Source organism: Pristiophorus japonicus, chromosome 5 (genome assembly GCF_044704955.1).
Source record: "Pristiophorus japonicus isolate sPriJap1 chromosome 5, sPriJap1.hap1, whole genome shotgun sequence".
NCBI lineage: Eukaryota > Metazoa > Chordata > Chondrichthyes > Pristiophoridae > Pristiophorus > Pristiophorus japonicus.
Genome location: NC_091981.1, coordinates 176,213,441 through 176,238,081, shown reverse-complemented (window position 1 = coordinate 176,238,081; position 24,641 = coordinate 176,213,441). Strand labels below are relative to the sequence as shown.

Below are 24,641 nucleotides of genomic sequence, written 5' to 3'. Positions count from 1 at the left end.
TCATTCCCCAGAATTCGATCCAACACAGTTTCTTTCCTCTGTGGGTTTGAAATAATAGATCAAGAAAGTTCTCTTCTACACATATCAAGAACTCCTCGCCCTCTTTGCCCTTTACACCGTTACTATCCCAGTCTAAATTAGAATAATTGAAAACCCATTATCATCACTCTATAATTTGCTGTAATTTGCTCCACTATCTCCTTCCCCTATAGTATATGCCAATAACACCTCCATTGTTCCTGAATTCTAACCAAATAGACTCAATCATTAACTCCTCAAATACATCAATAATTTCTTAGCTCAACACTGCCACCCCTCCTTTTTTTTTCCTGAATACGTAGCCAGGAATATCAAGTTCCCAATCTTCCCCCTTCTATGAGCCATGTCTGTTATTGCCACCATATCATAGTCCCATGTAGCAACTGTGCCTGCAGCTCACCAACCTTATTGGCCACACTACATGCATTTATACACAAGCACTCCAAACCCATCTTAGACTGCCTCGCATTTGCATGCAGTCTGATCCCTCCTATTTCTGGACTATTCTTTATTCTAGTTCTATTTATGTCTCCTAGTCCTCTATGCAACTTGTTTCTCCTCTCAAAAGCTTCAACCTGGTGCCCATGCCCCTGCCAAATTAATTTAAATCCTCCCCCTCATCATCAGTAAACTTCCCCACAAGGGTATTGGCAGCGTGCATACAAAATTGATGAAAGGTTGCTTTTCAGACTGGTGTCTCTCAGGGAAAGAGCAGGGGAATGGAACTAATTGAATAAGCTCTGTCAAAGAGCTAGCACAGACATTACTGGCAGAATGATTCTATGATTCTATATTCTATCTGCAACAAGATCCACTCATCCATTGTCTCCATCCTCATTGACCTACATTTGCTCGAATTGTGTTTAAATCCATCCAGGACATGGCCCTGCACTATATTTGTTATGCTCTCCAGCACTACAACCCCACCCCATCCCTCCCTCCCAAGTCTCCATTCCTCTGACTCCAGCTTCTTGTGCATCTTCACATCATTTTACCTCACTATCAATGACCATGCCTTCAGCTGCATGGTACCTACACTCGCGAATTACTTCCCTAAATTCCTCTAGCTCGCCCCCTATCTCTTATTCTTTAAAACATTCCTTAAAATCCACCTCTTTGTCCAATCTTCTGGTTACCCCTCTGAATATTTCCTCCTTTGGTTCAGCATCTGTTTTTCCCTTTGTAAAAAAATCTTGGATGATTTTTTTCATGTTAAAGGCACTTTCCAAGAGTAAACGCAAGCTGCTGTTGTAAAGTTAATCTATTTGAAAACACTTACGTCACACCAGTACTTGTTACAAGATTCATCTCTTCCACCATCTTCAAACTGGGATTTTAGGCCAGCAATATTCATTTTTTCCAAATCTGAAGAAACAATGACATGTCACTTGCATTATTTCATCATAAGTAGAAAAAATAGCAGTAAATAGATCTCTGAACTTAGAATCAGATCAAAAGAAACTTTATTTTTGAGGATGTCAGATCTCCATTTATTCCCACTGATTCAAAAGATATTTAATCTAAACACAAGATTGCTGCTTTATATAGCGTGTAGTTACCTCTAGACTTGACTATTCCAAAGCATTCCAGTCCGTCCTACCATCGTTCACCCTCCATAAACTTAAGCTCATCCAAAACTCTGCTGCCCGTATCCTAACTCGTTCCCAATCCCATTCACCCATCACTCCATGTGCTCGCTGACCTACACTGGCTCCTGGTTGAGCAACACCTCGATTTTAAAATTCTCATTCTTGTTTTCAAATCCCTCCATGGCCTCACCCCTCCCTCTCTCAAACCTCCTCCAGTCCTTCAACCCTCGGAGATATCCGTGCTCCTCTAATTCTGGTCTCTTACACATCCCCGATTTTAACCGCTCCACCATTGGCGGTCGTGCTCCTAAGCTGTGTAATTCACACTCTAATTCTCTCCACTTCTTTCAAGGTAATTCCTAAAAACCTACCTCTTTATCTGCCCTAATAGCTCATGTGGTTCAGTGTCAAATTTTGTTTGATAACACTTCTGTGAAGCACCTTGGGACATTTTATTACATTAAAGGTGCTATATAAATCTAAGTTGTTGGTGTTGGTGTTGTCATAATCATTTGTGAAGCTACTGTTTAAAAATCACAAAGTAGATCAAGGGGTAACACTATGGAAAAATTAGGTGCGTTGATATTTATTCCAGTTAAAAAAATTTAAGAATTGTTTACCTGCAGTATTTAAATATTTGTCTGAAAGACGGTCGGAGATGTGGGGCACCATATCAAGAACTACTACAGTATGCTTTGGCCATTAGAAAATAAACATTTTAGAATATTAATTTTGATGTACATTTTTTTGCAGGGTCACCATACCCTTAATGTTTCTTTTCCTAAAACAATGATTTATACTGCAGCAGGATTCTGTAATAAGCTTTAACATTGAAGAGTCGACATCTGAAGCATCATTAATCTTCACAGATGCTGATTAACCTGTCTATTTCCAATGCTTTCTACTTTTATTTCAAAGAACTTAGATCTGTTTTATTACATTAAAGGCACAATATAAATCAAGTTGTCGTTGTTATCAACTCACTTCCCCTCAACAACCTTTAACTCTATAAAGCTGAAGCCCATCAAGACTTGAATACTACTGCAATATATAGGAACCCTCAGCTCGGACCTCTTGTCCTCCCTCACCTCCAACCATAAGAACATAAGAAATAGGAGCAGGTGTAGGCCATACAGCCCCTCGAGACTGCTCCGCCATTTAATACGATCACGGCTGATCCGATCATGGACTCAGGTCCACTTTCCGACCCGCTCCCCATAACTCCTCATCGTTTAAGAAACTGTCTACTTCTGTCTCAAATTTATTCAATATCCCAGCTTCCACAGCTCTCTGAGGCAGCGAATTTCAGATTTACAACCCTCAGAAGAGATTTCTCCTCATCTCTGTTTTAAATGGGCGGCCCCTTATTCTAAGATTATGCCTGCTAGTTCTAGTCTCCCCCATTCAGTGGAAACATCCTCCTCTCTCTATCCACCTTATCAAGCCCGTTTTGATAAAATCATCTCATTCTTCTGAATTCCAACGAGTAGAGGCCCAACCTACTCAACCTTTCCTCATAAGTCAACCCCCTCGTCTCTGGAATGAACCTAGTGTACCTTTTCTGAACTGCCTCCAAAGCAAGTATATCCTTTCTCATAGATATTTACAGCACGTAAGGAGGCCATTTCAGCCCATGGTGTTCGTTCCGGCCGACAAATAGCTAACCAGCCTAAGCCCACTTTCCAGTTCTTGGTCCATAGCCTTGTAGGTTACGGCACTTCAAAAGCATATCCAAGTACTTTTTAAAATGAGGTGAGGGTTTTTGCCTCGACCACACTTTCAGGCAGAGAGTTCCAGACCCCCACCACCCTCTGGGTGAGACAATTTCCCCTCAAATCCCCTACCAATTACTTTAAATCTATGTCCCCTGGTGTTGACCCCTTTGCTAAGGGAAATAGGTTCTTCCTATTCACTCTATCTAGGCCCCTCATAATTTTATACACCTCAATAAAGGTCTCCCCTCAGCCTCCTCTGCTCCAAAGAAAATAAACCCAGCCTACCCATCTTTCCTCATAGCTAAAATTCTTCAGTCCAGGCAACATCCTCATAAATCTCCTCTGTACCCTCTCTAGTGCAATCACATTGTTCCTGTAATATGACGACCAGAACTGCACACAGTAATCTAGCGGTGGCTTAACTAGTGATTTATACATAATAAAAACAGAAAATGCTGGAAATCTCAACAGGTCAAGCAGCATTTGTGGAGAGAAAGAGAGTCAACATTTCAAGTTTGTTCCAGAACTGGAAATGGTTCTTAAGGAAGCGCAGGGGTAGGGAAAGGGGAGGAAAGGACAAAAGGAAAGGTATGTGATAGGGTGAAAGGCAGAAGAGATTAAGAGACTAAAGGGATGATGGGAAAAAATAAGATGGTAATGGGACAAGTTAAGAAACAAAAGATGAGTCTACAAAACCAAAATACTGCAGATGCTGGAATTTGAAATAAAAACAGAAAGTGCTGGAAATCTCAGCAGACAAGCAGCATCTGTGGAGAGAAGCAGAGTTAACATTTCAGGTCTGTGACCGAACGTCAGAACAATAGTCGCCTAGATGGGGTGTGAATGGCAGAATCATCACCAGCTGCCATGGGAGAGAGAAAAATAGGGGGGTGTAAAAAAAAGGGGGAAAAATATGGGCAGAGGTTATGGGCTGAAATTGTGGCACTCGATGTCAAGTCCAGAAACATAGAAATTAGGTGCAGGAGCAGGCCATTCGGCCCTTCGAGCCTGCACCACCATTCAATAAGATCATGGCTGATCATCTTTCTTCAATTGCTCCTTTGCAGACAGCGTTGGAAAGAAGGGAAGAACGGCCATTTAAACAGCAACTTTCACAACCTCAGGATGTCCCAACGCGCTTGACAGCCAATGAAGCACTTGTGTTTTTGAAGTGTCCTCGCTGTTGTAATGCACAAAATGCAGCAACCATTCTCCGCGCAGGAAGATCCCACAAACCGATGTGATAAATGACCAGAAAGGCTGTAAAGTATCTAAATGAAAGATGAGGTGCTGTTCCTCCAGTGTAGGAGGACGAGGACAGAGAGATCAGAGTGGGAGTGGAGCGGATAATTAAAGTGACAGGTGACCAAAACCATAGGGTCACGCTTACAGACCAAATGGAGATGCTCTGCAAAGCGGTCACCCAATCTACGTTCGGTTTCCTCAATGGAGAGGAGATCACATCGTGAGCAGCGAATACAGTATACTGTGTTTTATACAGTTCAAACATAACCTCCCTGTTCTTGTATTCTATGCCTCGGCTAATAAAGGTAAGTATTCCCTATGCCTTCTTAACCACCTTATCTACCAGGCCTGCTATCTTCAGGGATCTGTGGACATGCACTCCAAGGTCCCTTTGTCCCTCAACACTTCTCAGTGTCCTCCTATTTATTGTGTATTCACTTGCCTTGATAGCTGCCCACCCCCAAATGCATTACCTCACACTTCTCTAGATTGAATTCCATTTGCCACTTTTCTGCCCATCTGACCAGCTCATTGATATCTTCCTGCAACCAATTTTTGTATCATCTGCAAACTTCTAAATCATACACCCTACATTCAAGTCTAAATCATTGATATATACCACAAAAAGCAAGGGACCTAGACTGAGCCCTGCCTTCCAGTCACAAAATACCCATCAACCATTACCCTTTGCTTCCTGCCTGCCTGTGAGCCACTTTTGGATCCAACTTGCCACTTTGCCTTGGATCCCATGGACTTTCGTGATTGATCTGCCATGTGGAACCATATCAAAAACCTTGCTAAAATCCATATACACTACATCCAATGCACTACCCTCATCGACCCTCCTGGTAACCTCCTCAAAAAATTCAATCAAGTTAGTCTGACACGACCTTCTCTTAACAAATCTATGCTGACTGTCCTTGATTAATCCGTGTTTTTCCAAAAGAAGATTTATCCTGTCCCTCAGAATTTTTTCCAATCATTTTCCCACCACCAAGGTTAGGCTGCCTGGCCTGTAATTACTCAGTCTATTCCTTTCTCCCTTTTTAAACAACAGTCCACTGAAAACTCTCTCTCTATCCTTTATTTTACAACTACAACTGTAGTTTATGGTCCTTTAAAGTTTACTCTCTCATTCCTTCCAAGCTCCAAATGGTCTATCTTCCATGCTAACCATATTCTATACATCCTTACTGTGTGGTAATCTGGAACACATCTTGTGTATTCTACACAAACTCATCCCTTCCCCAGTTCACAATACTGTGGAACTTCTTTCATTCTTTAATCGTTGTTTCCTCTTACAAACTTCAGATTTTAAGGCCAAACCATGGAGCACCTTTAAACAGCAATGCATCTCTTTACTCTTCAACCTCTGTGGTATCTTCACAATGAGCTTTGGCCCTACAGCCTCATTTCTTAATTTTAAAAATGTGCAATGTTCACATTATTGCCACCCTGACTTTTTCTGATATTGCAAATGTTTAAAAATATTTTGCAATTTGTTTTGCTACCAATGAATGATGAATTGTTAGAAAATATTACCATTTTTTTTTCTAGTAGTCTTATGAATTATTTAAAATGTAAGTAATTAGTGATACATACCCCGTTAACTTAAAGGGAAAACCAAAATATGTTTAGAATATCACCGCGTTGGTCCAACTGCGACCGGCTACCTCACCCACCACATTTGCTCGCACATCTCCTTCACCTGCCAGATTAATTTTTACTCACCACTGCAGTTACCTCGTGCGGCCTGTGATGGAGATTATTTATGAAACAACTGTCCGATGTACCAATCACGACCTCAGTGATTACTGATAACCACGACTGGCAGGTAATTGGCACTTTTCACGATCGAAGTTTCTTCTTCGGCAAAGGCTTCGTTTTCGTCAAAATATGACTTCCGGTGGGGCGTGTACGTCACTTCCGACATCAACGCAGGAGTCCCGGATGTATAGTGGTGGCAATAATTTTATTTGTGGAGGGGAGTAAATGCAATTTCGCTTATTATCTCACCCAGGGCAATTTAGTTCTTAACTACTGGATTCGTGACCTGTGCAGCTTTTTCCTCAGTGTTATCCCACTTTTCGATGCCTTGATTGTTGCCTCAGGATTCGGCGCGTGATTTCGTTGCTAAGGAAGTGACGTCCGTACACCGGAAGGTTTTGCGGGAGCGGGTGTCCGTTGTAATTGAACGTTTCGTTTATTTGTGCGAGGTGATTTGAATTTTTTGGTAACTGCAAGATCAATCCGCTAATTGCGAGATCGGGGAAGTGGAAATGAATATCGCGTTTATTATGGATACTTGTGGCGTTTGTGTTTTGGTCGATGATACTTAACAGGGCCTATGTGCGATTAAAAGAGCCTGATTCACAGATGATCCGTTTGTTGTTTGTATCGCGTATTTGTAACATTGAGATCCTGAAATGTGACCAATGACGTTTTCTTTTAATTTACTACAGAGTTCAGGTCAGAATGATGGGCGACGTATATCGGCGACAAGATCAGGCGACGCGTGAGATTAAAAATCTGGTTGCGGCCAACGTTTTCTATTGTAAGGTGCGCATTTATGCACGGCAGCGCTGCAGAGCTCAACCGCGCAGTCTCGGCTAGCTTTCCTTTCTCGATCACTCAAGAAGTTGCTGCGCGAGGAACGTCCGCCATTTTCAAGCAGGCGACTAAACACAAGACATTCAGACAAAATGGCGGCTAATGTTTTCCGATGTGAATTTCAAAAGAACTTGGACAATCTTTTTTAATCGATTTACTCTGCACTCCTGGCTTTGAGTCGCGCATCTGCCCAATCATGTTGTCCTTGATGGCATCCCGATCACCACTCTTTATATAATCTCCCAAGTTGTAAACTGCCACCTGAGTCCGTCCTGTGCTGGCTTCCTCCGAACAGATCAGATTAATAACGATAACTGCCTCGAACCTTATGTTTTTCCTGTACATAACTCTCCCCACTCTAAATTATTTCAGTGCTGTTGTTGTTTCAAATTCCGTTTCTTCACCGTATCACAATATTACTTATGGACAAGGGAGGCCATTCAGCCCAACTTAATTAATTTAGAAAGAGACTGCAGTCGTTCCCTTGCTGCATTTTATTTATTCTTATTGTCTTCAGTACAGAACAGTATGCTGTAAGTAGGTATTGTGGATACGGAATTGGCTGAGGAATAGAATGAGAGTAGTGGTGAACAGTTGATTTTCAGACTGGACATAAATACACAGTGGCGTTCCCCAAGGGTCAGTCTTGGGACCACTGCTCTTTTTGATGTAAATGACCTGGGTATACAGGGCATAATTTCAATGTTTGCAGATGACACGGAACTCAGCAGCTAGCAATGGGGAGGATAGTAACACAAGAGGATATAGACTGGTGAAATGGCAGGTACAATTTAATGCAGAGAAGTGTGAAGTGATGCGTTTTGGTAAGAAATCTACAATTTTAAAGGGTGTGCTGCAACAGAGAGACCAGGGAAAGGTGGCAAGACAAGTTGAGAATATTAAATCATATGAGATCTTTGGCTTTATTAATCGAATGCAAAACCAAGGAAGTTATACTAAACATTTCTAAAACACTAGTTAGGCCTCAGCTGGAGTATTGTGTTCAATTCTGGGCAGCATAATTTACTAGAATTGCATCAGGGATGAGAGACTATGGTTATGTGCAAGCAGTTGGGATTGTTCTCCTTTACAACAGAGAAAGTTAAGGAGATTTGATAGGTGTTCAAAATCATGAATGGTTTTGATAACTTTTATTTATCTAGCGCCTTGAATGTAATAAAACATCCCAAGACGCTTCACAGCACTGTTACATCTGAATGGTGACAGATTAGGAAAAGGGGAGGTGCAAAGAGACCTGGGTGTCATGGTACATCAGTCATTGAAGGTTGGCATGCAGGTGCAGCAGGCGGTTAAGAAAGCAAATGGCATGTTGGCCTTCATAGCAAGGGGATTTGAGTACAGGGGCAGGGAGGTGTTGCTACAGTTGTACAGGGCATTGGTGAGGCCACACCTGGAGTATTGTGTACAGTTTTGGTCTCCTAACCTGAGGAAGGACATTCTTGCTATTGAGGGAGTGCAGCGAAGGTTCACCAGACTGATTCCCGGGATGGCGGGACTGACCTATCAAGAAAGACTGGATCAACTGGGCTTGTATTCACTGGAGTTCAGAAGAATGAGAGGGGACCTCATAGAAACATTTAAAATTCTGACGGGGTTAGACAGGTTAGATGCAGGAAGAATGTTCCCAATGTTGGGGAAGTCCAGAACCAGAGGTCACAGTCTAAGGATAAGGGGTAAGCCATTTAGGACCGAGATGCGGAGGAACTTCTTCACCCAGAGAGTGATGAACCTGTGGAATTCTCTACCACAGAAAGTTGTTGAGGCCAATTCACTAAATATATTCAAAAAGGAGTTAGATGAGGTCCTTACTACTAGGGGGATCAAGGGGTATGGCGAGAAAGCAGGAATGGGGTACTGAAGTTGAATGTTCAGCCATGAACTCATTGAATGGCGGTGCAGGCTAGAAGGGCCGAATGGCCTACTCCTGCACCTATTTTCTATGTTTCTAAAGCAGATAAATTTGACACCGAGCCACAAAAGAAGAAATTAAGGCAGATGACCCAGAGCTTGGTTAAAGAGATAGGTTTTAATGAGCGTCTTAAAGGATGATGGAGAGACGGAGAGGTTTAGGGAGGGAGTTAGAGCTTAGGGCCCAAACAGCGAAGGTACGGCCACCGATGGTTCAGCAGTTTAAAATGAGGGATGTTCAAGAGCAGAATTTGAGGAACATGAACATCTCATGGGGTTATGAGACTAAAAAAGATTAGAGATTGGGAGGGGCAAGGCCATGGAGTGATTTGTAAACAAGGATGAGAATTTTGAACTGTTTCCATTGGCATAAAGGTTTGTAACCAGAGGACACAGATTTAAGGTGATTGGCAAAAGAACCAGAGGTGACATGTGGAAACGCTTTTTTTTTTTTACACAGCGAGTTGTGATCTGAAACACACTGCCTGAAAGGGTGGTGGACGGAGATTCATTAGTAAGTTTCAAAAAGCAATTGGATAAATATTTGTAGGGAAAAAAATTACATGGATATGGGAAAAGACCATGGGAGTGGGACTAATTGGATAGCTCTACCAAAAAGTTGTCATAGGCACACTGGGCTGAATGGCCCCCTTATGTGTTGTTTAATTCTATGATTAAATAATTCCATGGTTGACTTGTAATCCACTGTTTTGGTTAATTAGCTCAATTAATCTGTTATCTTTAGTGATTAATGCTGTGAATCAGGACTGATTTAACAGGCTAGAAAACACTGAGAGGTAACCTGATAGAGGTCTTGATAAAAGTATGAAGGGATTCAATAGGGTAGACATAGAGAAAATATTTCCACTTGTGGGGAGTCCAAAACGACGTGCCATAAATGAGAGTCACTAATTAAGGAATGAGGAATTCAAGAGCCTGTAGAATTTGCCACAAATGCAGTGGCTGAGGCGAACAGCATAGATGTATTTAATGGGAAGCTGTATAATTACTTGAGGGAGAAAGGAATTGAAGGTTATGTTAATAGAGTGAGATGAAGTAGGTGGGGGAGGCTCGTGTAGCATAAATGTCAGACATGGACCTGTTGAGCAGAATAGCCTATTCCTGTCCTGTCAAATTCTATGGTTGGTCATATTTTCATCAACTCCCAGGTTTCTCAACTTTATCCTTAGCAGTTTCAACACTGCTAATAAAGGACGTGTTGCCTATTTTTACCCTGTGTGCAGTATTTAAATGTGTTCGTATTAAATTTATCTGCTCTTGTTTTGCCAACTTGCAGCTTTTTTAACTTGATAGGTATTTTTTGCTTGTCTGCAAATTGGCAATTTGCACTGAGTTTCTGAATCTGCCAATTGAATTCAAGACATTAATCAAAATTAGAAACTGTAGTGAACTCCCCACCAAGCTCTTGGGCACCCTAGTCGGTATTCTCCCTGCACCCAATATTACCTTTCCAACATGCATGTATTTTTGTTACCCTTCAGCCAATTTCTTACTCGTTCCCAAAATTTACCCTAAATCCCCATAGCTTTCAGCTTCATTCGGAATCTTTCATGCGGAACTTTTATCAAATGCCTTTCTTGTATATCCCTCTGCCTTTCTACTTTTTTCTGATCTTCAAAAACTTTCTTAAAATCTGTCTGTGACCAAGCTTTTAGTCACCTCTTCTAACCATCCTAAAAAGGCTTGGCATCTTTTCCTTTTTACTTCTGTGAAGTGCCTTGAAATGTGTTTCTGCTTGAATGGTGCTCTATGAATACAGTTTTTTTTTGTTGTTGTTAGCTTACACTGGGGATCTAAGGTGCCAATTGCCTTATCCAAGTATTGTGTTGTCAAGCTATTAATACAGGTACAACGTCCCAAATCCGGGATTCCGAAAACCGGACATTTTTGAGGTGGCCAAGATGGCAACATCGGGCAGCAAGGGATGAGGAAACTGGTTTTTAAAAAATCGTGGGTACGCGGGAGTCGAGGTCCGAAATTCGGCACGGATTCGGTCCTGAGGATTCCGAATTTCAGACTATTGATTTTCTTGTCCGAAATCCAGCAAAACCCAAAAACTGTCATGGACTTCATCCCAAGGATTTTGGATTTCAGATGCTGCACCTGTACCTCAAAGTTAGAACACAAACATTTGGCCCAACCAGTCCATCTTGGTGTTTACCTTCCATGCGAGCAAGTAGTTCCAATCATGTTTATCCACCTTGTTCCAATATCCCTTCAGCCCCTTTTCTGTCATCTACCTAATGTTAACTGTTGACATAGTTTCTCCCTCAACCACTAACTCTGGAAGTGAATTCCAAAGCCTCACAGCTATCTGTGAAGAATCCCTCTGTTCTAAATCAATCGGATTTAATCTTGCATCTTTTTTAGATTTACTTTTTCATTGTAAAATGCAGTTGGAACTTTGCAGGTCATGCTATGATTTGAATATACCATTTTAGGTTACAAATTAATATAAACCCTAATATGCTTTTTGAACAATTAACAAAACAAACCTCTGGTATGTAAAATAGTGTGCTTTCCACAGAAGCAAATAAGTGTGAAAATTGGTGTTGCATGACGTTTGAGGAAAAATGAACATATTTGGAAATGCAGATTGCATGTATTTAAAAATTACAATTATAATTGTTGGAATTAGTGTTACGGTACAAGATTCTTATAATAGACTAACTTGTGCTGATCAGCTATTCTAAATCTTTTATTTAAAAAAAAAATTGTTCTCGTTAGTTCCCTTTTCTTCAACCCCCACCCTGGCCTTCTGAAGGTGTTGGTGCTTTACTGGCTTAAGCAAGCTTAAGCCAGTAAAGCACCATATCTAGACAAAATGGTACTCTGTTCACTACAGCCAGCAAAACGCACATTATTTAATGCATTTGATTTGAATGCTGTGGCTTTCTCGGACAAACCTTTATTTTTTATATACATTATAAAATTGTATTTTTTCAAATTTTTCTACAGGGGCCCCCAGCAAATATTAATATACATTTAGAGATTTAAAAGACAGTGTCCACTACCCAAGGAAAGCAATGCCATCATTGCTGAAAATATTTTTATTCGTAGATACAGCAATAAAAATAAAGTCCTTGTAAGATTTTAAAAAAACAGGAAATCTGATTCTCTCGGGATTATACAGTTTCAAAACCTATGCTATAGAACCGTTGTATTTTTAATGGATCACTAATGCATTTTGCAGTGGATAATACAGTTGGGTATATGTAGCATTTCATGCTTAAATTTCAAACACTCTACATTTGTATTTTAATTTTAGATCTGTGATGTTCGTTGTACATCTGAGATGAATCTTAAGATGCATTTCCTTGGGTTGAAACACAAAAAGGTAAGAGCAGTAACTAGAAATTTCACCTGAATATATACAGAAAACGCTTGTGGCTGAGAAACGTAATTGCATATTATAACTAAATTGACTACAAATTGTTTTGACTAAGAAAAGTAGAACTACAGAGCTCACTTTGTGGTTTGTTTCCTAGCTTTGCTGGACATCCCAGTTGACTTATATTCAGACATACTGAAGAGCTTTTAATTTTTGCTCCCTTTGGAGTTAACATCTCTAGTGCTGTAGTATGAAAATACTGGCCTGGAATAGTAAATCTAAAATGTAGTACTATTGTAAGCTTGTATGAATAGCACTATAATGTGCTTCTGCTCATTTATGGCATAATATTAGAATGGCACACATGTACATGAATCTTCACTTCATGTTCCATATAGCAGATTTCTGAATCTGTTGTAAGCAAGATTCAGTTAGTGTTGAGATACTTGCAACATAATGTTGCATCTGCTTCTCTACACTTCTATTTATGAGCATATGATGGGGCACAAAATCTGCTCCAACAGTATTTGGAGCTATCTGGTGCCAATTTTTCATTCTGTAAATGAATGTTTACTATTAACAAAAATATATTTCAACGCCAACTGTATCTAGGTTACCATAGTTTATTGGCCAGTGAGTTACCTAACAAGATGAGGACCACATGACAGATTTGCCACAATCTCCGAGTGATGACCTAATGTGGTCACAGGGCTACTAAAACACACTTTTTTTGCTCAGCTCTCGTCCGTTGTATATCTGTTGTCAGATTCCTGGAGACTGAACAAAAATGACATGAGACTGTTACCTGTTGGCTGTCTACTCTTAGCAGACTAAGAGTGACTAGTTATTTTGTTGTTGAAACTGTACACAATTCATTGGGGCTTACAAGCTAGTGCACATGATCAAAGTTTTTGAATGTTGTCTTGGTGATCGTCATGATATTTTCAAAATCATTAGTTAAAACAGATTTTATTGTGGAAGTTTTATCAATATTCTTTGGCTAACAGTATGTTAATACTTGGTAGCAATAAACTGATATAATGATGAATAAAAATTACCACGCTTCAAATTGCATGATGTGCTTGAGGAAGAAAACAAACTTGGTCAAAGTAGGGTAGATACTAAAATAGACCTGTCACTGGCATCAAGTTTAATGGTTCATGGCAGCAAATAAGATTACAGCCGTACAAAAGCAAAATACTGCAGATGCTGGAATCTGAAATAAAAACATGTTCATGAGTGATCTTCTACCTCAACTCCACTTTCCTGCACTGTCCCCATATCCCTTAATTGCCTTAATATTCAAAAATCTATCGATCTCTGTCTTGAATGTACTCAACGACTGAGCCTCCACAGCCCTCTGCGGTAGAGAATTCCAAAGATTTACCACCTTCTGAGTGAAGAAGTTTCTCCTCGTCTCAATCCTAAATGGCCAACCCCTTATTCTGAGACTATGACCCATGGTTCTATACTCCCCAGCCAGACGAAACATCCTCCCTGCATCTACCCTGTCGAGCCCTGTAAGAATTTTGTATGTTTCAATGAGATCACCTCATTCTTCTAAACTCGAGAATATAGACCTAGTCTACTCAATCTCTCCTCATAGGAAAATCCCCCATCCCAAGAATCAGTCTGGTGAACCTTTTTTGCACTCCCTTTATGGCAAGTATATCCTTGGGTAAAGGAGACCAAAACTGTACCCAACATTGCAGATGGTCTCACCAGGGCCCTATATAATTGGGCAATAAGATGTCTTTACTCTCATATTCAAATCCTCTTGTAATTCTCTCACTAGTTTACTCTCATATTCTATTTTACCTTTATAAATTTCTTGGTCCTCCTTTGCTGAATCCTAAAATCCTCCCAAACCTCGGGCTTACTGCTCTTTGGCAACTGGCAACACTACAAGCCCTTTTCTTTCATCTAATACTATATTTAACTTCTGTTCGCCACGGTTGGACCACTTTTCCTGTGGGGCTTTTGTGCCATAAAGGAATGTATGTTTGTTGTAAATTATGTATGAATTCTTTAAATGCTAGCAATTGTTTGTCTATCGTCATACCTTTTAATAAAATTTCCCAATCTACCGTAGCCAACTCTCCCCTCATACCTACTTAGTTTGCTTTGTTTAGAATTAAGACCCTAGTTTTGGATTTAACTAAATCACTTTCAAACTCAATATAAAATTCTGTCATAGAGAAGGCCCCTTTACTACAAGGTTATTAATTAACCCTTCTAAAATAGCCTGTTCCCGAGTTGGTTCCTCAACAGACTGATCTAGAAAACCATCTTGTATACATTCCATGAATTCGTCCTCTACACTATTAATGCATATTTGGTTTGCCCAGTCTGTATGTAGATTAAAGTCCCCCATGGTTACTATATTACCCTTGATACATGCACTTCTAATTTCCTGATTTGTACTGTGCCCTACATTACCATTATTGTTTGGGGGCCTATAAACAACTCACACCAATGTTTTCTGCCCCTTGCTGTTTCTTAGCTCCACCCTTGGTGACCTTGCATGTACCTTTTTGGTCCTGCTGCTTGCGGTATTTTTTTTGGAGAGTGGGGGAGAAATAGCTTTAAATGTTTGCTTTAATGTTCAGGTCCAGTAAGCAATTTATTCTATAGCCATCTGGGAGAAAAAAATTGCTGGTTTCCACCAGGACAATCTCTGGTTGCAAGGATTTGTACAAGACCTTTCCCTAGCCATTTTCGCATTGTCATAGGTGATCAAACTGAAGAATACATTACACAATGAGCGTATTAGAAATTACCAACAATAAGTAATGAAGAGACCGACAAACTAGGTGGATTTATGATCTCCCTCACTCCAGTACGGGGATTTCTCAGACTTCAGACAGGCAAACGTGGCTGCGTCTTTTGCTTCTAAGGCTGTGGAACTGCTACAATAAGTAAGATGGTCCATTTTCTGTTGCAGATCGACATGAATATTTAAATATTGTATCAGTATTTCCAGTCAGGCTCAGAGGCCCAGAATTATCAAAATAGCAGATCTCAAATGGTATAAGTATTTTAAGAAATCGAAGAAGTTTGTCTTTGTGCTGCATTCTTTTGCAATCTGCCTTTTCCCACCAAGCTTACAGCCAACTATGAGTCTAGAACACCGGCTATTGAATTGCTCTGATCTGAACAATCTTGAAAAATGGTCCAGGACTATTGTACACCAGTAATCATAATGAATACATTATCCAAGTCTCTTCTATTTAGGTAGGTTTCTTCCTCACCCCTTCCCCCTCCCCCCATCTCACCTTTTTGCTGGGAACAACTGAACATATAGGAGGCCAGGTTTCAGTCTTGGATGTCAAAACAAATTCTGGGAACTGCTATAAAAAAAAGTCTACCTTGAAGATGACTTGCCTAACCAGGATAATGCAGAGAATTTATTGAATGGCTTTGAAGAACAGAAGCAGGCTGCAGTATTAAAGCAGGAAGCATTGGTGCTAAATCCATTTTTTATGATTTTTGTTTGTTGTATATTATGGACTTGTTCTAACTTTTTGCAATGCCTTAAGAGTTACAGCAGCAACTGATCCCATGACTGTTTGATAGGACAAGTGTTTTTGCTGTTCACCAGACTTGTGTTACTCTTTCTTCTAGTTCCTCTGTGGACTATTGTACCAGTGCAGATTTCTGGTTGTGGTCTTCTGGCAGCAATCCTTCAAGGGTTCCTCTTTCTAGCATCTTCCCCTCAAATCATGGTAAAAAGGAATGCCTGTTTGGCTGAGAGACAAACTTGTTCATCTCCAAGCCAAATGGGTACAATGGAAGTGCACATTTGAGTAATTCATATGGTTCATCAGGCAGTGAAATTGCTGATGTCAAAATTTTCTGTTGTTTATCCAGGTAAATGCAGATGTAGACAAACAACACCGCAGTAGTCAGTCACTAAGAAAGAGGGGTATCATTTTCATGTGCTATGATTAGACACAATACAGTGGTGCCTGGGTAAAGGAATACATCTGTCTCTTCGACTACCAGGAGTAGATAACATGAGGGCAATGTTAATGGACACCAGAGAATTCTCACTTCCCTCAATCTTGCTCCAGGATATGAGCTTTTTATACAGGAACAAGGGATCGGATCCCTGGAGCCAATCAAAATCAAGCAAGTTACTGCTGTGTGGGACACACTATATTCAGAAAATGATGATTCTCCAGTGTAGATAATTTTAATAAATTTCTGTCTGAATCCACATCTCTGGTCTCCCTTGGAAATAATTTAAACTATTCAAATGTCTTCAAGTATTAAATAAAGTTCCTCCATAAAAAATTTCTCATTCCTACAGGTCTTGGGCAACAAATTTTATGCACTGAACTTGGTTTCAATTATTTTCCTATACAAAAATAAAACAAAGATTGGATCTGATGAAAGGATGATGTGCCAATTCTAGAATGTTTACTGAAGCAAATGTTAAGTATAAGATGAAGCCCATATGCATTTCATTTGTTGACCACTTGGATTCTATCACTGTACTTTGTATTTGCACCAAGAAAACAACGTTTTGTTATCCTTAAAACAGAAAAATGTTTACAAATTTCCGATGTAGCCTGATTAGAGCCCAATTAGCTTACTGCCAAGTGCATTACTTTGGCGTTCTGCTTGTATTGGAATTGTGTATACTCAATTGCATTCTGTGGAGGGCTCACCCAGTTCCAATTTGGGTATTCTTGAAGTGTGCATTTTGTAGTGTCTTAAAATGTAGCTGTTGAGCATTTGTTCAGGATGGTGAACTTGGCTTAATTCAGTAGTTTTTTTTTGGCCAGGGATAATCATTACTTACTGGAAGTATTTGGCCATCAGTAAGAGGTGAGATTGCCCATTCTGGGATTGGATTTAGGCTCTTGTGTTGGTCAGTAAAGCAGTTGAATATGCAGACAAGTTACCTGACATTGCCTTCGACTGATAACACAGTATTCTTACTTGTTTACTTTTTTTCTTGTAATATCAGATCAACCAGGACTTCACATTATTGCTAAAGTACTTTTTGCTGCAGTTTAAATGTGCTGGCATTGCATCTGTTTTAAAGCCAACACCAGTGTGTGTGTTTATTTTTTAAAGATTCCCTTTTCTCTCCTTTTAACTCTGCTGAATGCAATTGTAGACACTTAATTTCTTAGTAATTCATGTCTTCATTAAGAATTTAGCAAAATCTGAGTGCTATAAATACAATGGCAATGGTTAGGACTGTCCTGAGAGTCTGTGACCTTACTAATTGTTTAACAGACAAAATTAAATTGATCAAGAGACTTTGTCATCTTGTGGTTATTTTCAAAACCAATCTGCTAAGAGCCTTGGCTATCTGTAAATTATCCCATTAAACATTAACTCATCACTTTTAACTTTTTTTTCACTAAATTTGATGGGACTACTTTACACCTGGTGACTAAATTTCAAAAGTACTTCAATGGCTGTAAAGCGCTTGCAACATCCTGAGGATGGGACAGGTGCTATATAAATGCAAATTTTTCACATTATTTTGATGCAACTTGCGCCATGACCTCCTAGTCCTGGTTTAAAAAAAAAAATACATAATTTTTTACTGGCCAGAATTGAACTGGAAGAATTGAGCCTTGTGTATGTTTAATGTACCTACAGAGGAATTCAGCAAGGAGAGCTGGATAGCACTCTAAATGCCCAGAGCTTTTATTAACTTGTCCAACCTCTTGACTCAAGCCCAGGAGTCCTACATCCAGTGGGACATTCAGGTGTCTATACTGTTCGTGAACAGTGTACAAACATCTTTATTTGTGCAGTTGCATAAGGACTCAATTCTGAGGACATTTGTTTACTCACATTACTGCCTCAAGAAAGGGTCCTGGAAAACACAAGCTCTGGTGCATCAAGTAAATGGAGGTTGCAATGCATCTTCAACAAAGTGGGCAGAAAATAAAGTTTGCCCAACAAATGGTTTTGAAAACATTTTCTGGTCATTAGCACTAGACTGCTTTAAGCCCCAATGATGTAAGAAAGTCTTGCAGTATTCAAATGTTCAGCAACATGTGATTAACAAATCTCAGAATCTGTTAAGTGTGTTTTAAATGTAGTAAAATTACTAATAATTTTACTAAATCAGTTTTATGAAATACAAGATTATTTCTTTGGGCACTGTTTTTGAATTAGTCTTGTGAATTTTTTTCTGCACTTGTCAGAAAAATATGAAAGAGCTCAATTGAATTTTTGCAGAATATACCCAGAAAGGTTTCTTTTCTTGTATATAACAAATGAAAAGATGACCTTCTGGGAAGAAGAAAATCTGCAAAATATCATTGTTAATGAAATCTTTCAGTTTTATGTCCCAACAGAAGCAATTTCGCTAACTTTTTTTCTGTTCAATTTCCTCGATGGTTCACCCCAAACTTCATATGACAGAATGAGGAAACCTTTAAAAATGGTAAGTATTACAAGATTCTTTAAGGATCTTGTTATCATCTTTACAGACGATATAGAAAGTCTGATGCTTCTAAATTGCATATAATCTTAATGATGACTCAAACAAGTTTACTTTCTGTTGTAAACGTGGCGGTTTACCTTATAAAATAATTTGTGGCCAAAGGGAATAACTGAACATTGTGTTTCAGTTTGCATCTAAACCACAAAATGGGCTTTGAGCTTAGTCTCTTTACGCCTCATCCCAGTCTTATGCCATTTTGACAAGAGAACAGCACTGTGCATTGATACCAGCTTCCAAAGTTGAAGGATTGGTGCTTGCACAAATGGGCACACAAGTATGAAGAATTGGTCAGAACAATTTTTTTTTGCTTTGCAGTTCATTCTAACTGTAAAGCTTTGAGCATCTTTACTCTGAAGCTTTGTTCGCCAATTGTTCAGATTAGTTGGATCAAACCTTGGAAAATTAAATTGAAATTATAGTCACTTTTTACAAAACCACAGCAAAGGAATTTACAAGAAAGTATGCTGGTTTTGGGACAGAATCGAGAAACAAATTGTCTTTCTCCCCCCTGGCCCCTTCATCTTTTTCTTCAATCTTAATTTTTTTTTGCTCTCTGCTCACTTTTTTTTAAATTTCACCAGTTATTTTTGTTTTGTTTTGCATCAGTATTTTTCTTTTTCCATTTTCAATTTCAGAGCACTTTTGGGGAGAGAAAGAGGTTTGGAGGTAATCTGATATTTTTTGTTGTCTGATCCAGCAACATATTGAGCAGAACCAGAGTGTAACATTTGAATGCCGCTGGTATAAATGATCCAGCAGGCTCTGGTTTGGAAAAACCATTACTACTAACGGGTGTTATTATTGCTCACTTGTTTTAAAATGCACCACTGCTGTCACAGCTTTTGTGAATGTGGAACGAGAGTCGGTGATTCATCATTCCCCTCTGGACTTGATGTCTAACTTGGAGTCCACAGAGTTCTACTTCAAAAATGGTGTGCTGAGTTCTCAGCCTGTCACCAAAAGTGATGAAGAATGCTGTGACATACTTGATCCACGTTGCTTAAATATTACATGTTGATGTGACCTGGTTCAGGGTTTGAAATTAACTATCCCAGTAGCAAATATTAGACATCCACTTATGAGTCTGGGGCAGTTAGCAAGAATTTGGAGTGTCACTTTTGCTGATGGTGCCTTCTGTTGAGAAAACACTACAAATCTCAAGGCGCACAAGAGTATGGGCAGGGACAGTGCCCTATTCACAATAATGTGGCCCACTCACAACATTTTGGAGTACCATGAGTGGTAAAGTTCTGCAAGAATTGTCTTGCTGTCAAAATGTTGGTTGAAAGTGCTCATGTCTTGCTACTGGTTTATAGACAAGTGTCAAACGTTTGCTACTGGTTTTTTAAAAAATCTTGTCCTGTGTCGACTGATAGTACTGCAACTGAAACAAAGTGAAATCTCGAGTGCCCAGCTCCTTATGTTGAATGCTCCATGTTCTGACAACAGACAACAATGAAGTCTGGGGCTTCTATCAAATACTCCCCTTCAGTGCAAGCACTGCAGTGCTCGACATTGGAGTAATTTCTTGTATACTTTTGCTGATGGATGCACACTTGAAATATTTTGGTCACTAGTATTCAACACATGTAAATATAGCAGAGTAAATCAGAATCCTGGGACAACATTGAAGCAGCACAATTTTCTGCAAAGTATTCACACTAGAAGTTCATAGTTGACCAGTCTTGCTGTGCATACTTTCAGCAGGATTGCTATCTGCTTTAACACAATTCTATTTGGGTTGAGAATTTGACTTGAACTTTTTTGGAACATCAGCAAAATCATTCATCAAGGTGCCGCTGATGGTTCAGTGGGTTTGAGTAGCTGAACCATACAGATGGACAAGACCCAGATTTGATGCTGAGTCTCTTCTGAGCTAGTGGATCTCAGTCAAGAAGACTGTAGGAATACTGTTGTTGACCTCAGTGCCCCAGGGTTACAGAGTGTAAATCAGCCAAGGTTTCTTCCCCGATGGCCATCCAGTGACCTCCGTGCTCCAACCCCTTGCTAAAAATGATCATGCAGCTGTCTGGCAAGGACAGGATTGAGTTCAACTGTGATGCCTTCTGCGGTCAAGTAACCAGCTGGCACTCATGAAAGATCACCAAGCATACTTGTGGACTCCAGTAGGGCCACCATACCTTCAGAGAAGGAAATTGAGATAAATAATAGCACTTGGGTGAGCTAATCATATGCTCTCACACGTTCCAAATGATGCATGCTTATATTCAAGTTGGAAGCTGTATTCAAGCAAACTAAATTGACATAGATACCATTTAAACTTTTTTTAAAATTGCAAATACCAGACTAGACAATTTGCATCTTCTGTGTAAATGCATTTTTTTTTTAAAGTTAATACAACAGAAATGAGATGTGGAATCAAACCTTAAAGGTTATGATGCTATGATTTGTTTTTCTGTAAATACATAAGGTATCCCAGTCAGAGATGAAAAGCAGCTGAATGTGATATGAATTAATCTACCATAGTAGATAACAGACCAGTTTTTGCTGATTGATTCTGTATGTCAAAGACTCAAAATATTTATTTCTATTTCCCATGTTATTTCCTCTTTTTCCTCAATTCATCAAGTCATTATAGTGAGGTATGATTCCACGGCTGCCAGAAGCCCTCCAGTATCTTGCTGAAGTGCCCATTCTTGTTAGCCTAAATAGTGAGCTGCTGATTGCTGGCAGCATTACAGCTGATAATTTGGGGGCGGTTAAGAGAAGATGGGGGGCGGGGGGAATTGCCCCCTTCTTTAAAGCTCATTACCGCCTCTAATAGGGCGGTAAGGCCTTTCAGCCTCGGGACCGACCCATCGGCAATTGCCCCCGAGCCGGGGTGGCGGGAATGGGTTTCTACCCAGCAGAAGCTCGGCCACCGCCGGTCGGTACCTCCGACAGCTTCTAAAGGCGAGAAGCTGCCAGTGGCTGGGCGGTGCGCCCGCCCTTAAAGGGGAGGGCGCACTGCCGTGGCCACTGATTTTGTTTTCATTGTTGGCTGACTTCTGAGTCGGTCTGGCGATGGCAGCCGCTGGTTCGGCCGGGCCACCAACAGGCAGCCCCGCAACTCCCCCTTGGTGGCCCAGTGGGCTCCACTTCTGCCTCGCATCGTTCCTTCACTTTAAGTGAAGGGGAGGGATAGCGCGACGCGGCACGTTTACGTGGTGGTGATGGACATGGCCCTGCTCCCTTGCAAGCTCATCCCTATACCGCCTCAAACAGCACCCCAAAGCGCAGGGAGGCAGTGTCAGATTTAAAGAGTCCAATTTTCCAGCTCTTATCTCTGACTCCTGCCAGGCAGTAAATTTCTGGTTAATTCAAAGTGCCCTCCCCAATTTCCCGCTGAGGGTAATTTAGGTCCCAACACTTCAGTATTATACAACTTAAAATTATAATGGGATGTTAGCAGCCAACAAATAGGTTAAATTGCAGTTTCTGTCACTTTAATGCCCAAGTACACCATCTGATTTGGTTCTTTGTACAGTAAAAACCAGTAAAAGTGGCATAAGCCAGCATCGTTTAGGTTTTGCAGCTACCTTAGTCTGTTTGCCAAAGGACCTCTCCTCAGCGTAGTATATATAACTTGGAATTCCTGACATACTTGACCCCATGCTTCTCAACTTGTCGATTCCCCCAGGGTGGAGGAGTACCTTTCTTAGAATAAGCTGCCTCTGTTCGGTGTTTCCTAAAATAAGGCCAGCCATTGGGGACCAAGTCATTTTAGTGAGCAGCAGCTTCACTTGTGTTGCCTTAGCTCCTGGTCCCTCCTGGAGGGCTTTGACCTACATCAGCTTGTATTGAGTACCCTAGAGGGAAATGTCCAACTCATGGGAGCGCCTTACATGTGGACCTGGAATGGCATTGGACTTGAAGGTCTAGGTAATTAAGACGGCTGCGATCACAAGCTGTGTAGTTTCTTCAAACTCACCGAAGGTAGGACAATCTGTTGTTATCTGGAAGCCAGGAATGTACTTGTATCCAGGACTTCACTCCTACTATGGATTGCAGAGAGGCAAGCAGCTAACGCTCTGCAACTGGTAAAAGCAGTATTCCAACCTGTGTTTGGGAGGATGGTGCCAATGTAATTGCACGTGTTTTATGTTTACTTGTAGTAATCACCATGCTGCTCATGAGCTATTTGTAGTTGCTGTCCACCAAGCAACGGCTAAAATCCATATTTCGAAATTGTTTAATGTATTTGGATTGGGAGGGAGTGAAGTTAGCAAAGTTAATTTGGAGTTGAAGTGGCTTGTAAGAATTTGCATCTGGTGATGAAAGCTCAGAACGAAGTCGTGTGGTAGATTCATGGTCAATAATTGAATCACTGGACCAAAGCCCTCCTGAGCACTGCTGATGCGACCAACCAGTCTATGTCACTTATGGATCTTGGGGAGGTAGACTGGGTCAATATGAATCTCAAGGAGGTAGACCTGACTTGATGGGGGTTTAGGGGAAGGAGGCCGCAATATTCAGCTCCAAATAACCTTGCAAGCCAGTAGGTAGGTAGCCAGTAATAGGTAGGCTGGCCTTAAATGGACAAGCTGTGGGGAGCTTGCCCATGTGCAAGTTTAGTTGACTGAACTCCAGCAGCATCCTTGTTCACACTTGGGGTCCCTAATGCGTCAACTTTTTCAACCTGCACCTATGCTTTCTGGTCTGTGTCCATGTGGAATGTGTGCAAGCACCCAGCATCAAGCAAATAGAAGCGTAGATTTATCAGCAGCTTAGTTTAGAGACTTTTAAACATGATGATGGGTTCTTCCGGTATCATACTTGGAGGACTGCACTCCCCCCACCACCAAAATAAAACCAGATAATAAGTAAGAACGGCTTCTTTCCCTGTTTGTTCCCGATATAGTCTAGCTTAATGACAGTTTTTCCACGTGGCTTCTGGAATTGGTCGTGGACTTTACCAGCACCTGGACTTTGGCAGAGCAGACACTACATTTTAAGATTTTAAACTTTGTGACCACTTCATAATGGTTTCTGCAAACGCCATTTTAGATTCAATTCTCTACTGAATTTATGTCTTTATTAAAATAATTTGCTGACTGATATGCAGACTGCCATTTGAAAGCAATCAAATCATTTCGTCTTGATGAAATTCTTAATGAGTGTTGCATGTAAAGTTCCCCCAGGTGTTAGAAATGGATTGAGAAGAAGATGGTGTGAATCATTTGGGGTTGTTGACCAACTAATGGATTATATTGTTAAAACCTAGGAAATTTTTGTTCCATTGAACCATATTTCACTTTTGGTCCCAGTTTGGATGTCAAAGCATTGAAGGGATGTAACTGTTGCCATGAATCAAGGCTCCTTTAGTAGATTACTGCATTTACAGTCAGCTGTCCAGCTATGGCTGGAGCATCATTACTCTCTTGTATCTCTCATCCCCTACCCTTTCTGTGTTTTCCCCTGGAAAAAGCATTTTCCCTCAAGTCACTTACAATTGCACTTTAAAACTCCCAACTGCTCAGCTACTCACCATGATACTTTTGCAGCTTTCAATCTATTCAGTCTTTCTCCATCTTTGATGTCCTTAACATCAGTAAAACCTTCACTGTGTCCCATCCTGGTCATTCACCTGGTATGGCTGCCATCTTCACTCCCATCAAATCCAAGGGGTGGAGACTTGTGTGTAACTGGGGCACATCACATCAAGCTATTTGGCCTCTGTTTTC

The 24,641-nt window shown here is 40.5% G+C and overlaps 2 protein-coding genes across 5 annotated transcripts in view; one reads left to right on the top strand and one right to left on the bottom strand.

Moving 5' to 3' along the window:
• LOC139264518 (uncharacterized) overlaps positions 1 to 6,511 on the bottom strand; it is a 101,099-nt gene extending 94,588 nt beyond the window's left edge. For 2 of the 4 annotated variants that reach the window (XM_070881104.1, XM_070881107.1), the window contains exons 1-2: positions 6,320 to 6,510; positions 1,319 to 1,404 (exon numbers count right to left, since the gene is read on the bottom strand). In XM_070881104.1, the coding sequence (XP_070737205.1) occupies positions 1,319 to 1,393 (75 nt within the window). In that variant the 5' untranslated portion in view covers positions 1,394 to 1,404; positions 6,320 to 6,510. Of the gene's footprint in view, positions 1 to 1,318; positions 1,405 to 6,319 lie in introns of all 4 variants that reach the window. The other 2 variants (XM_070881105.1, XM_070881106.1) reach the window with 2 other exon arrangements.
• A 1,197-nt stretch (positions 6,512 to 7,708) lies between these two features.
• LOC139264519 (uncharacterized) overlaps positions 7,709 to 24,641 on the top strand; it is a 102,569-nt gene continuing 85,636 nt past the window's right edge. Inside the window, exons 1-3 of the mRNA XM_070881108.1 lie at positions 7,709 to 7,731; positions 12,417 to 12,485; positions 18,876 to 18,897. Of these exons, the coding sequence (XP_070737209.1) occupies positions 12,444 to 12,485; positions 18,876 to 18,897 (64 nt within the window). The 5' untranslated portion in view covers positions 7,709 to 7,731; positions 12,417 to 12,443. The remainder of the gene's footprint in view (positions 7,732 to 12,416; positions 12,486 to 18,875; positions 18,898 to 24,641) is intronic.